Source organism: Lagopus muta, chromosome 15, assembly GCF_023343835.1.
Source record: "Lagopus muta isolate bLagMut1 chromosome 15, bLagMut1 primary, whole genome shotgun sequence".
NCBI classification, from domain to species: domain Eukaryota; kingdom Metazoa; phylum Chordata; class Aves; order Galliformes; family Phasianidae; genus Lagopus; species Lagopus muta.
In genome coordinates, this window is record NC_064447.1 from 7,853,749 (window position 1) to 7,867,702 (window position 13,954).

Genomic DNA, 13,954 nt, shown 5'->3' on the forward strand with positions numbered 1-13,954 from the left:
TCTCGTTGCAAGAGTGCTGCACAGCAATGCAAAACGCAGTTGTGCGAGATGCCACCCGCAGACCGCGCGAGGGATCGCTGCCGTTAGGAATAGGAGCGGTACCTCTGCTCTGCAGAACGCGTGCGCGATGCCGCTTGGAAGACCGATGACCATAGAGCGTGGCGGACCCAGAGAGCAGAGCGGCCTGCAGCGTGCTGCCTTGTCTCCTTCTTACTCGAGACGCGTCGCTCCGCGGCGATGGCGGTGAGCGTCAGCAGAACGGAGCCGGAGCGGCCAGGGGCTCCGCTGCCTCCGCTCCTCCTGGCCCCGGCCCGGCAACCTCGGCAGCTCAGGGCGGTTAACACACGGCCTTACGCAGCGCTACGCCCCTCCTTCGCACCTCCTTTTACACCTTCGCACCTCCCCGCTGCCACAGCCAACGACTTAAGAGCAAAAATTTATTTTCACAGTGATGATGAAAATAATTCCATGACTTCTGTAAAGCATTACATAACTGCTATCGTATAGAAAAGTTGTAACAAGTGCTCAGAGTTTTAAACAGTTCACATAACTGACAGTGCGCTACAATTCCTACCTTTGGTGTTGAGAACAACTCACCAAACCATCTCCTGATGGAACAGTTCCACAAATTTAATACGAGTAATTAAGGTCTGACGATGACCACAGTTACAGAAACAGGCAGTGACGATGATATTACTACCTGTATTTAATACTAGAAGACTCTGGATGGGAATATATAAGAAAATAAACGTGTTTAGTAATCACCTGCACAGACCTTACTGTCCTCCATTCTAAGTGCCCATGTCAAGGACATGTATTTGGTTGTGCAGCTGATTTGTTTTTACTAAGATACGGCCAAGTTTGCTATGATGTTCTCACAGAACATTTATTGAAAAACAGCTGTAACATTTTCCTGTGACTGCATGAATGGTTGAAGCAATGACCTGAGGATCAGCCTGTAGCTATAGCGTGCCTGGGCATTTTACACACAGGTACACGCTTTTCATCTGTGTTTCTTTCTCCACCTAACTGTTTGTCAATGGTTGTTGCTGAGTAGTTCAGCACAAGAGAAGCTTACAGAGAACATCTGCAAAATACTCCATGCTGATGTTGCTGTGGGTTATGCGTTGTTGTTTTTGAGATATGTCACTGTGAAACGCACAGCTGTTCAAAAATAAGACTCAACATCTTAGTCCATCTCCTCTGAAACCGCAGTGCGAATGAACTGTGTGTAGCAGTGGGACGATTCATGATGCAGTTACCACTTAAATTCCTTTTTTGTTAGTGTCACGAGAGTTGGAAAAGCACCAATTACTAATAAACAGAGAGAGAAGGAGAGCACCAATAGCTGTGGGATTGTAAGCAAATGCACAAAAATTCCCACAAAGTACAACAAACTCTGACATGACAGGACAAAACCATCCTTCTGTGTCTCTTAGGAGATGAATATCAGCAGCGAGATGTGGGCTGGTTTCCTTTAAAATACCAAAGCAAGATTGTCGATTAAGACACTTCTAAACACGCTTGTGAGTACAACAGCTGCAGAAAACCGTGTCACATATAGTTATAGAGATAGTTCTCTGTGGTTATATATGGTGCTCTGGTAGCCAAAGCAAAATCTTGTTTGAACATGTACCAATTTCCAACCATAATCACACGTTAGTCTTTGATTTACTTACTGTCCCAAGTATCGCACATGAATAACTCTGCTCTGTTCCACCCACTGTGAAGTTATGGTTCAAAAATCACTGTTTGTCACAGACTGCACAAATGCATGAAGACATTGACAGCTAACGCCAGGCCTCTTTTTCATCACAGCCCGAGGCTGACTACACCTTGAGAACAGAGCAGTATCTTAATGTTAGGATACAAAAGTGCAGAAGTGTTTGAAAATGCCCCCAGTTTAACTTTATACTTTTCTCGAGGCAAAAATTGTAGAGAAACTGTGAGTCAACAGAATCACATTTTAAACCCAACTTTGATCTTTATTTAAAATGGACCGCTATGATCTTCAAGAAGTTTCTGAAATAGGAATAAGTAAAAATATATTTAATGCTTGTAACTTCCCTTCCCTTTTTGAAAGGTCTCTCACATTCCTGCAAACTCTCCCCTTTCCTGCCTTAGGATGCAGCAGCGCACATTGAGTTATCACAGAGATGCGCCGTAGTTCGGTTCTTTGCTGACTCACGTCTTCAGATAACGACCACAAAACCCCACAAGGACACCTTCGTTTAAGCTCCTTTTCAACAATAAAGATTTCAGTACACACTTTGCTTTTTGATTCAACATGAAAGAACTTTAAATAGATTAACTTCTCTGCCTGTGAGCTCACTTCTTGTACTGAATACATCGATACAGAGATACAAACCATGTAACACAGTAGGAGGTCATTTAGTGTAAGCTGTACGAGCATCTCACGTGGATTTAACAAAAGAAGGAGTAACACGGGCAGTTAACCTGAACACGGACAGTGTGAACATCAAGGATTAATTAACCTCTCCTAAATTGCACATTCCCAACAACCAGGATGAAGTACATTACCGCCTTTTAGAAGAATCAGTACGTCAAAGTGCCACTGCCTGGTGACAAATCAAAGTCATTTCGCAGCTCCTTTCACGTGTTGCCTCATTAGTGAAAACATTTACTTCAAAATACTTACAAAAGCAGGAGACATATTCTCATTATCATCATATTGTATGACACAAAACTAAGCAATAGAATTAACTGCAAAATCCTCTTTTTATGCCTTCTGCTATTTTGTAGGGTATTTGGCATAGGCACTTGGTAAAAGTTATTACACGTGTCTGCTCCCAACAAGTACCACACAAGTTAGATAAGGTACAAAAAGTTTAAGACTACAAATATGGAAACCAAGAGAAATAGGCAAATGCACAGCACTGTACTCAAAGTGATCCGCTCCACAGAATTTAAAACATGTCCTTAAATATGAGAGCAGATGTGCCTTACTGTTCTTCTTCCCACTGGTACATTTATAAATATCGCAGTATGCAGTTAACTTACAAAGTGTAAAAAATCTAGGTAAGTTCTCACGTCTATTTAATCTTCTTATGATTTAACAGTAAAACCTATGAAATATTTGAAATTCACAGTACACATATAAAGCATCATATTATTGTGTATTAAAAAATAAGCTTAAGACCAAGAAAGCAGCTTAAAGCAATTTACAATATATCCTCCAACAACAACAACAAAAAATAATTAAAAAGTGCTTTTATAGTAATCATAGTTTTTCAAACAGCAAAGTAAACGTAGCGTTAGACCGATTCCCAGCATGGCTCAGCACAGCACACAGAGCAGACTGGCTGGGCCTTGCTCTCAGTGCCTGCTTAGTGCACCTGTGTATCCACCTCTGCTGACGACAGCAACAGCTGTGAGTGCTTTCATTCATCCTGCTAAGATTTGTACAAAACACTGCAGTGCAAATGAACCTGTGAAGTACCTTGTGCACTTGGAATGAGAGTGGGAGTTGGAAAAGACTGGGGTGGGACTGGGCTGGAATGAAAGAACCTTGAGACTACTGGAAGCTGACTGAATGGCTGATATTGATATGTAAAGGTGAGCAAGGAAAGCAACTGAGTTTTCTCACATCAAAACCGAAATCAGTCTAACGCTATTAAATGGATTAATTATCAGTGATTTATATAATTCTTATACAAAATACAAAAGCATAAAATATATTTCATTCATTAACATGATATGAGTACCATGCCTGTATGTTACCACAGATTACTTTTTTTCTTGCAGCAGGGACATTCTTCTTGCTTAGCTGCACAGTGATCACAAAGTATGTAATGTTGACATGGATTCAGGACGGTGCTACCATCACCTTCTTGACATACTATACACTTCTTTGACTGAAGCTGAAAAATCACCTGTAAGATGATTACTGCACTCAGTAAAAGGATTCCAAACTGTACAGTTACGTTTTAGCAACTTTACGCTTAGCTGTGCTGACAAAAACTTTAACAACACAAAGAATACTGGTTTTGCATGATGAATAACCAAGGCGAGGGCTGTAAGATCTGAGTATGCACAACCATTACAACAGCAGCTGGAGGAGTACAGGTGCACTTAGACAAGAAAATATCTAGGTTAGCACTTCTGGACTGCAGTTTTTCTGCACCACTGGGATAAGTGATGCAAAGAAAGAAAAAAAAGTCAGCCTTTTTTACTATCGTGTATTTCCTTGTTTTGACATTTTAAAGTACTGTTACATTTTCTTAGGTTGTGAGAGGTGTTTGCATTAAGACAAAATGGAAGCTTTCCAGGTAAGCTACACTTCAAATAAAGCTACAGGGATGGATTTGGGATGGATGCAAATAATGTCTCCATGTGGTAAACCACATCAACCTTATGAAGGGATAGGAAGAAGTGAACGGCATCTAAAAGCTATATTCATTTTTGAGAGAGTCATCTTCGGGTTAAGAGAAACATCCACAACACTGTGTTGCACTAAGACAGCACCTTTCTCCTGGATGGAAGGGACAGGTGAGAAGAGGCCACAGTGGTAAAAGAAACCTGAGAAGCCGAGCAGCTGTAAAGGCTGGTAATTGTGAACAGCCCAGACTGGCTGAGATGACTTCTGCCCCAGGATCTAATGACTTGGTTCAGATAGGAGATGCCAGGACTGTTTTGCTTCTATTTAAAATCCCCCAGGAGAAAAACAAGTGATCCCTAAAGCAAATGTACTCAGCACAGGAGCCTGGCAATAGCAAGTCTCACCTATCTTCATTGCCAGAGACTTAAATAATGTTTTAACCTCCTGTAAGGAGAGCCTGGCTTTTCTTTAAGGCAACAGTTCATGCTGATACAGATGGCACTGGACAGGAGGAGCACTGAGACAGAGAATATGGTGCTGAACTCTAACAGCTAGAGGAATATGGCAGACTGTTCTAGTAAGTGGAAGGAAATATTACCTTTTTTTTTTCTGGACTGTTCAGTGACAGTCAAAGCAAAAAGAACTGCCATCACATGTGCTATCACTGCCCTTCCAGACTGTAGAATAAAATGTAATGTAAAAGCAAGCTCAGCTCAGGACAGTCTGACGTAGGAATGAGGCACTGTCACTATCATCTCCCTTGATTATGCTCAGGGGAAGAGAATATGACTTTCAAAGCTTTGACAGCCCTGAGAAATGCTCTGCATCTGACAGCAAAAGAGCATCTTACGTTTTGGCAGAACCCAAGTTTGGGTTTTAGAGAAGGTGGAATGCAGCACTGTGGTCACTAACGTGGCTAAGGGACCAAAGCATCTGACACGAGGAGAAGCTGAAAGAAGAGAGGGATTCTTATCAATGTGTATAAATACCTTGTGGGAGGAAGTAAAAAAGATACAGTCTCCTCTTGATGGTACCCAGTGAAAGAAGAGGCAACAGGCACAAATGATAAGGACAGGAAATCCCACTTTTACAGTGAAGGTGGTCAAACATTGGACAAGGCTGCCCACAGAGGTTCCAGCATCTCCATCCTTGAAGATATTCAAAACATTCTGGGCCAGGCTGTAACAATCTGCTCAGGTTGACCCTGTTTGAGTGGGGCATTGGACTAGATGATCTCCAGAGGTCCCATCGATTGCCAGTGATTCTAAGCTCCAAGTCTGTACTGGCCTCTCTGACTACACAAACTCCTAGTGCAGAACCTCACCACCTACATTCTAAACAAGCGAATAATGTGTAATTGTTTACATTTATCTACAACTTTTAATTTATTTAGGTAGTGGCTGAAATATTGGCAATTTAAGCTTTTTCAGATTATTTATTTATTTCTTTATTTAAAATCACCCTCAGAACCCTTGTGAATTGCTTGTCATTTTCTCTGATAGCTGATCAAAAGAATCAGAAGAATCTATCAGGCTGAGAACTCTGAACATCACGTAGTCCAGAAAGAAAGACTTAACACTGAGACCAGTGATGCTCTCTGAAATTAAACCTGGCATGTGCATCTCACTGAAGCTTACTGAGCTGTCAGTTTTAATTAAACAAAAACAGTTACACAGATGAAGAAACTCACCTCATCTATTGTTCCTAAATCTAAGTGCAGCCGGCTTTGTAAGGAGCGAAGCTTTGGCAAGGAGATTTTTTCTATGTCTCCATAGTTTTCCATGTAAGGTAATGCAGTAGACAGGCAAGCAGCTAATTGCACCTTCAGCTTTTTTAATTTATTTTCCACTGCTTCCTTCTTCTGAAGAGCGAGTTGTTTGTCAGCAGATGCAACATCAGCACGCTCATTTGCTTCTTGAGCCTCTTTCTGCCATGCATCACATGCCTGAGAGAAAATGATTTCCAGAATGTAAGAAAAATTGTTTTTTTCAATTAAAAATGGAAGAGTAAATTCAAAAGCCTTCAAAAATGCACATTTCTAATTTTAAACACAACAGTGTAATTATGGTCAATTTAATGTTTTTCCCTACTTATCCTACTGTCACATTTATGGAGCTCTACGAACGGAACACGCTCAAATTTCAGTGTCAGGAGACATTAAAACCTGCCAGAATGCAGCAGAGGTACTTGGCTACTCCTTATCACAGAGAATATGATGTGAGAGGAAGAAAAGGACTACAGGAAATGCACTGGAATGGCAATTGTCAAGAACCTGGTTTGACTGCTGAGATGGCTGAATGTCATCCAGGCACAACATGCAGCCAGAGCTGCTAGCAAGCTTTTGTGTGTGTGTTTGCATGTGCTTACCAGTGGAAAGAGGTACAGGAGGGAATGTGTGTCTTTAGTTACTTTACACTGAGACACACAACTGTTCAGCACTAAAGGGTTCCTTTACGCTGCCAGCTCATTTAGGAAAGGGAAAAAACATCATTCATGGTCAATTCACTTGATAGATTGTAAAAAAACTCTGGGTTCAAGGATAATAAAACTTGTAAAAAGGAAAAACAGTTGGAGGTGCATGTTTACTAAGTACAGAAAAAAATGTAATACTACCATAAATGAATGTACCTGTTTTACTTGTTGCCAAGATTCTTCCCATTGTTTCAGTTTTCTCTTGGCATCATCAAGTTCCTGTCTAACTCGAGTCAGTTCGTTCCCACTGCTGTTTGAACTCACTGAGGGGGCAGTGCCACTGCTCAGAACGGGGGATGGGCTGGGAGAGAAATTCCCAGTTACAAAGTCCCACATGCTCCCTGTAACACCATTTAAACCTGTAAAACAAAAAATAGTGTCTGCACACCCTGCTGCAAAATGTTTCACATGCAGAACTACATAAACGCACTGCAAACGCAAAACTTACAGTTCTACCTGCAAGACTCGTTATTTGACTACCTTCAGAAACATAAAAGTCTGGAAAATATTTCTAGTTCTGGAACAATTCACAAAACTTACCACATGCTTTTCTCTTGCTGCTTTTATTAAAAGAGAGCACAGTCAGCAAAAGGAGAAGAAATGGTGGGAATAATTCATGTACAAAAACCTTTGCTCCCGGAAGTCCATACATCATTTTAGTTCTTTCTATTTTCTATTTTCCATTAACAAAAGTTGTAGCTAAAAGGTGTTCTTACTGCCTACTCTTATCTTTCAAATGCCTAAGTAAATATCTCCTCTTCCAAGAACACTTTTTGTCCTCACTAGGAAGGAAAAATTAACTCCTGGAACTCCCTCCCACCTACCCCATTTAACACCACTGTCAGCAGTGCTAACGATTACAATAGCTGGGCTTTGTCTTCCAGATCATGGGAAATCTGCACAGCCTCGAGCCGAACCCTCCTGAGCTGCCATCCATTCCCCTCTTTAAACACAGCAGTGCAGCCTTCAGCCTACTTACCTAACGAGTTGTGAGAAGAGGCAGAGGTGCCCAATATATTCTGTTCTGATTTCAAAGGCTGAGGCTGCTGTTGGTGAGGGACCATAGCGGATGAAACAAAAGACTGAGAAAGTGATTGTGAAAGAGAATTGAGTGGAGAGGTTGAAAGGGATGATGATGAATGTAGAGAGGAGGAACGAACAAGAGAACCTGGAATATTGACAGGTGCTGAACTTTCCAGTAATCTTTTACCTAAGCATGCACAAAAAAATAAAAAATAAAAATCAGTTCCAAAGCAGGACACAGCTCTGCAAGTATTCTTAAAATTAAACTGTATATTCAAATACCTGCCATTAGTAAACAATGTATTATTTATCTGCTATCGTAAGAAACATTTTAAATTTGAACACTTAGAAGCAGTGCCATCATCTGCGGCTACAGAGAGAGAGAAAACATTTTTCAGATCAGGTTATCTGACTTAGAAATATTTACAGCCAACTAAAGCAAATGGAAAAACTGAGTGGAACTTAAAGGAGTAAGAAAAATTTGTTTTGTATTTTAATACATAAACTAGAGTTGAGAAAGTGAGACTACATACCTTAAAATGTTTTACTGAGTAATAGTCAGAAATACCTCAATTTCTTTCTTCTATATACTTTTGTTCAGTAGATTTTAAATGTCAAATGTACTTTAGTCTACAGAAACTAAGTTTGAAACAAAGTAATAAATAATATAATCAAACAGGTATTGCTCATAATTTTCCAAAATAATGGCAATAATAAAAATAAGGTATCTTTAGAATGAATGTTAAATGATGCAATCGCTTGAATAACTGTGAACAGACGCCTTGGTTTTCCCCAGTCAGGAAATTCAATATTTACTGTAAAGATTTTAATCAATAATTTTGAATAGCAGTAAAAATGACATCACCTTCTCCTTGGAGAAAATAGAGCAGTCAAGTGAGTTATACTTGAAATCATGAGTCATTATTATGGTTTTCTGTTTTTGCTTAAAACTGATGAATTTATGTCATCAGAGAAAACATCTTTTTAGAAATATTACAAAAGAAGAAAATAATGCTCATTATAAGCTGCACTGCAACAATGTCTTCAAAAATGTATCATGGGACACTCAGGAAATGTTGGCAAAGTCTCCTGAGCAACTGCCTAAGGAAGATACAGGACAGACCAGAGATGTATGTGACATAACAAACAATAAACCTACACCTCTGTTTGCAGGAGAAGCAAGGGAGCAGCACAGTAAAGGCAGTTTAGTTTAAGAATCTGGCCCAGTAAGAACTCTCAAATTTTAAGAGCCCGAGATCCCAAGCAAACACTGTATGGGGTTTCACAGAGCCATCTCTTTTCTAGTACTTGAGTTATTCCTCACATCTACTGGATTTTGCCCAACACAATCAGCATCGAGTAGCAAGGCTGTGGGTGAGGACAGGCCAGAGCTGCCCCATGCTGGGCACAGCCATTCCCAGCCACCCGCAGTGCAGCGCTGCTGCAGCACACAGCCAAACCCATCAGCAGCACTGGTGCTGCTTCTGGGAAAAGGCATGTAAGAGGGCAAAAAGCTGCAAAGCAGCAAGGAGTGAGAAAAAAGGTGCAAGAAACAGCCCTGCAAACACCGATGTCAGTGAAGAAAGAGCAGGAGGAACCAGAGCAGAGATTGCCTGTGGTCAGGATTTTCAATAAATGCATCAGGACATTCTATAAATGTAAGCCAGTCCTTCCAGCAGCTATTCTGCCCACGGCCCCAAGGGCGTGCCAGAAGCACTTTCTAATCGAGCAACCCCTTCCAAAAGACAGGCAGGATGACAGCAGTCTAACCTGCTTACATCTCAAATTAAACAGGAAGAACAGAACCGAGAACTATTTGGTGCAGTCACTGTTGTCTGTAACAACTGTGAAGAGTAAACTCTTAGAAAGGTGAGAAATAAAATTCCTTCAAGTGATACATAGTTTGATTTTACAATTTGAGCCGCTTACTTGCTAATCCAAGGTCACTGCCTTCTTGATCTTCCAACTCCCTACTGATGGATGCCACATTCACACCGTTGAAATGTATATCTAGAGCTGAACCTGTTAAACAAAGCACTGTGTAGTGAATTATCCGTGATGCTGAAATGAGGAAACTTTGATTATTTTTATTATCATTTCCATCATAAAAATCCTTAATGTCTAGATCATATCTAATACCATGCAGCACCATCCACTGCCCAAAGTGTGTTCCAATTAACACTAATAGTTGCATAACTGGGAAGATCTAATGATGATTTTGATGAATAGCTATACTGCCAATACAGTTGACATGGGAAAGCATTATGGGGGAGGGAACCACCTGCTGTGCTGGACAGGATGCCCAAGAAAGGATGTTCCTCTGCCCCAACTTGCACTTCTCACCTGGCATCTTGGACAGCTTTCTGTGTCCTTTTTTTTCTCCCTCTTCTTACATTTCCATTTTTCTCTGTAAATGATATTGACCATTGTGTCCACCAGCATTGGACCCCACTAATCATCCTTTGTGCACGTGAACCTTTCTCAGTGTGTTTGTGCAACAACACCATATGAAGGAGATGTTCCTTTCTTTTCTTGTGTTGGTTTTTCTTTCCCCCCCCACTGGAATAAAAGCAGGCCATTCACACCACTTCCCTTGTCTAATAGGAGTAGCTTGCAGTCTTCTGCAGCTTCTGCTGCATCTTCAGTGTTCAATGCATCACCTAAGCCTCAATGTTAAGTGCTAGCTCTATCTGATTGGCACGCTTATTCTAAGCTCCCCTACCCCCTTCTTTTCTTCAGCTCTTGAGGACAATTACTCAGCCAGCAGACAGAAAAAACTTAAGAGCTCCCCATGCAATCATGATGAAGGGACAAAGAAAAGGCTTCAGACCTCCCTGTCTGACAAAGCTTCCTCAGTTCTTCCTAATATAACTCCTGCATTTCCCATAGTCCTTTATCCAAATCCATTCTTCCTCTTTTCCCATTACCACCTACTGTCTTCTCTTCCTGCAGCTCCTTCACTTTTTTTTTTTTTTAAACAATTCTTCAATGCACCAATTTCTACAAGAACATGACAGGTTTGTTCTATGAGTACTTTACATTTTTTGCTCTATTCAAATTACATACAGCACTTCATTTTCATTGCCATCCAGTATATCCACAAAGTAGAACTCTGGAGAAATAACATATATGAAATTTCTTTGGGGAAAAAAACCCACAAAATCTATACAGTTACAGTAAAGTACATTAACCTACACTTCCATGAGACATGGACACTGTGACTCACCTTCAAGTAACAAAAATATCATCCTGAAAACTATTTCAGAAAAACAGCTGAAGGCAGCAGAGGCATATTTTACCTCAGAAGAATCAAGGATCTCTTAAGCTCAATAACAGAATGACAAATGGGAAACAGAGCATATAACAGCTTAAATGACTTTGCAACACTTGTGCTGCATATAATTTTAGTATATAATTTTAAAATTGTACTGAATTAGCACCACATCAAGTACATGGAAATTAGACCTTGGATTTTACGGTTACATTAGCTACTTGTTCTGGTCAACTAGCACACACTTACTCCAAAAGCACTCTTTATTTTGACAAAAAAATTTATTTCCACAGTATTAACTGTAAGCAGTGACATTATATTACTCGCAAAGAACAAAAACTAAAAATCTGCTCACTAATTCTAACAACTAAAAATAATTTTACATTTATGTTTCAACACACAGATCATCCAACAAACCTTTTAGGAAAGCAGGGTATATACTTGTGAGACTGAGGAAAATATCTGCCATTTAATATTCTGCACAGATTACTTTCAAAAAGAGATGAGAAGAGGAAATGCCTACCTTACCATTGCTAAGTGCTGACTCACTGCCTGCAGTCTCCTGCTCTCTGGCACACACTGATTTAAACACAGAAACCTTCAAGCACACCAGCTAATCACAGCACAGCCCTGCTCATGTGACTGACACCACAGGCTGCAGAATACAATGTCCTTCAAATCACATTTCCTGCTACAGCCTCCTGAATAAATCATATTTACTGTAGAAGTGCCACATATTTCAGCAAGTCTGTGCATAACGCTAATTAACAGGGACCACGAGATGTCAGGATTGATACTTGGAGGGATGGAGAAAGGCTGTCTGAAAGGGCTGCCAGAAACCACATGAAATTCAACTGAGCCAGATAAAGTAATGCAGCACCTGGGATAGAATAATCCCTTGCAACAGTACAGGCTGGGGACCAAATGACCAGAAAGCAGTTTTGCAGAAAAAAAGCTAGGAATCCTACCAACGAATACATTCAGCATGTTCTGGGGGAAGTAAAAGCAGCTGGCCTGCATTAGGAACAGTGCAGCCAGCACACTGAGGGAAATGATTGCTCTCCAGCACCTGTGAGACCACAGCAAGAGCACCATGACCAGTTTTAGGTTTCTCCATGCAAAAAAGACATTTACATGCTGCACTGTGTCCAGTGCCTTGCTATCTGGATGGTTAGGGGACTGAAGTACATAATATACAAAGACTCAAACTCTCAAACTCTGTATTCTTGAACTGATACAGTTGATCTGTCAAAGTATTTGGTAACTCAAGCAGGAGAATCACCAGCAAAACAGCATGAAATGTTTGATACATGTCTCCAAAAACTGATTTATTTTCGGAAGGAGATGAACATGCAGTGTGCTCTGTTCAGCCTACAGTGGTACTGTGTAAAAAGTACACAGCAGTTCAGAAGACAACAGTACATGATAGTGTACGTTATGTGTGTATTTCCTTTCAGAGAAAACCATGGGATTTCAAATTGTTACAGTGTTCTGTGCTGCCCTATGACCAAACCCTGTCAGACTGACACTTAACAGGGCTCTGGGCAAATCCAACAGTGCCTGGAGTACTGTGTCCAGTTCTGGGCTGCCCAGCACAAGAGAAGTGCTGGAGAGAAACCAGCATAGGGCCACTAAGAGAACTAAGCTCTGGATAAGCCTCCTTAGAATAAAGATGTCTGTATCTCTCTATGCATATTGTTGAGGATACCCTTGTACCAAGTGTCAAGTTATTCTTGGCGTGAGGATGTAATTATTTAATAATTAACTGAACAGCATAATGTGACATGATTACCTACTGGTGACTGCATGAATTTACTGTCAAAGTTCTCTCCTTTCTTATTAACAACTTGGACAGAAAAGCAGTGTCTAATTATTATTTAAATATTTATCCCCTTTTAACATTTTCCAGCTAAAAAGCCTTGCTGGTTGGAACCAAGGGAAAGGCCCCGGGTTAGTGATGAGGATTTCTGAATGGAGTATTTCCTGAATCCGTCCTGTGTATTCAAACAAAAGCTTCCTCCTTTTTGTGTCCTTTCAGGTCTGGCACACATAAGGAGAACAAAAATATGATTTTGCCCCTGAATGGATCAATAAGGAGATTGGAAAATAGACAGCCAAGAAAAATCTCCCACCTTCCTGCAAAGACAGTAAAATCTGTAACTGCACCTGCTAAAGTAACCTCAAAGAGAAAAAAGTCAAATCTCAGTGGCTCACCAACACAAGTAGAGGAGACATCACTTCTATTTCTAGGAATGTGGTGAGATGCATTATGAAGGTTTTATGCATTCTTAAAATTGCTGGCCACTGTCAATGACATATTCCATTTAAAATATGTCCCAATTACTCATTCCTATGCTTTCACTGCAGAGTTTATGAAAAACAATGATTTTTTTTGGGAAAATATTCAATTTAAAACTCAGATATTGTTTTTAATTAAATATAATAAAGTTGAGTACATACAAATGCCTTTACCAATAAGCTGTTCTGAACAGACATTAAAATAAGGAGAACTTGAATAATGCAATAAACTACACACAATCAGAGAGTAGATGTTAAGACTTACCTATAACTGATTCAACTGTGTTACCAGCAGAATAGAATGGGAGAGTTTGGGTACTGATAATAGAGACAGTTGTAGGAGATGAACTATCTGATCCAACACTGGAGGCCAGACTGGAAGTAATACTTGAAGCAAGTGGGTTAACCACTGAAAAAACACTGAGATGGTTCTGTTAAAAACAAACATGTACAATAGAGTATGTGTGTGTATTCTTACACAGACGTGTAAGCACATGAAATAAATACAGTGCAATTTTAGAAATCATTATTTTAGTTCAAACAGAAAGAAA

The 13,954-nt window shown here is 40.2% G+C and overlaps 1 protein-coding gene across 14 annotated transcripts in view; it reads right to left on the minus strand.

Moving 5' to 3' along the window:
* Positions 1-1,952: 1,952 nt before the first annotated feature.
* UNKL (unk like zinc finger) overlaps positions 1,953-13,954 on the minus strand; it is a 33,849-nt gene continuing 21,847 nt past the window's right edge. For 5 of the 14 annotated variants that reach the window (XM_048962208.1, XM_048962209.1, XM_048962205.1 and 2 more), the window contains 6 exons: positions 13,669-13,834; positions 9,764-9,856; positions 7,791-8,021; positions 6,968-7,170; positions 6,030-6,284; positions 1,960-3,893 (listed from right to left, as the gene is read on the minus strand). In XM_048962208.1, the coding sequence (XP_048818165.1) occupies positions 3,738-3,893; positions 6,030-6,284; positions 6,968-7,170; positions 7,791-8,021; positions 9,764-9,856; positions 13,669-13,834 (1,104 nt within the window). In that variant the 3' untranslated portion in view covers positions 1,960-3,737. Of the gene's footprint in view, positions 3,894-6,029; positions 6,285-6,967; positions 7,171-7,790; positions 8,022-9,763; positions 9,857-11,633; positions 11,710-13,668; positions 13,835-13,954 lie in introns of those variants that run through there. The other 9 variants (XM_048962203.1, XM_048962214.1, XM_048962213.1 and 6 more) reach the window with 6 other exon arrangements.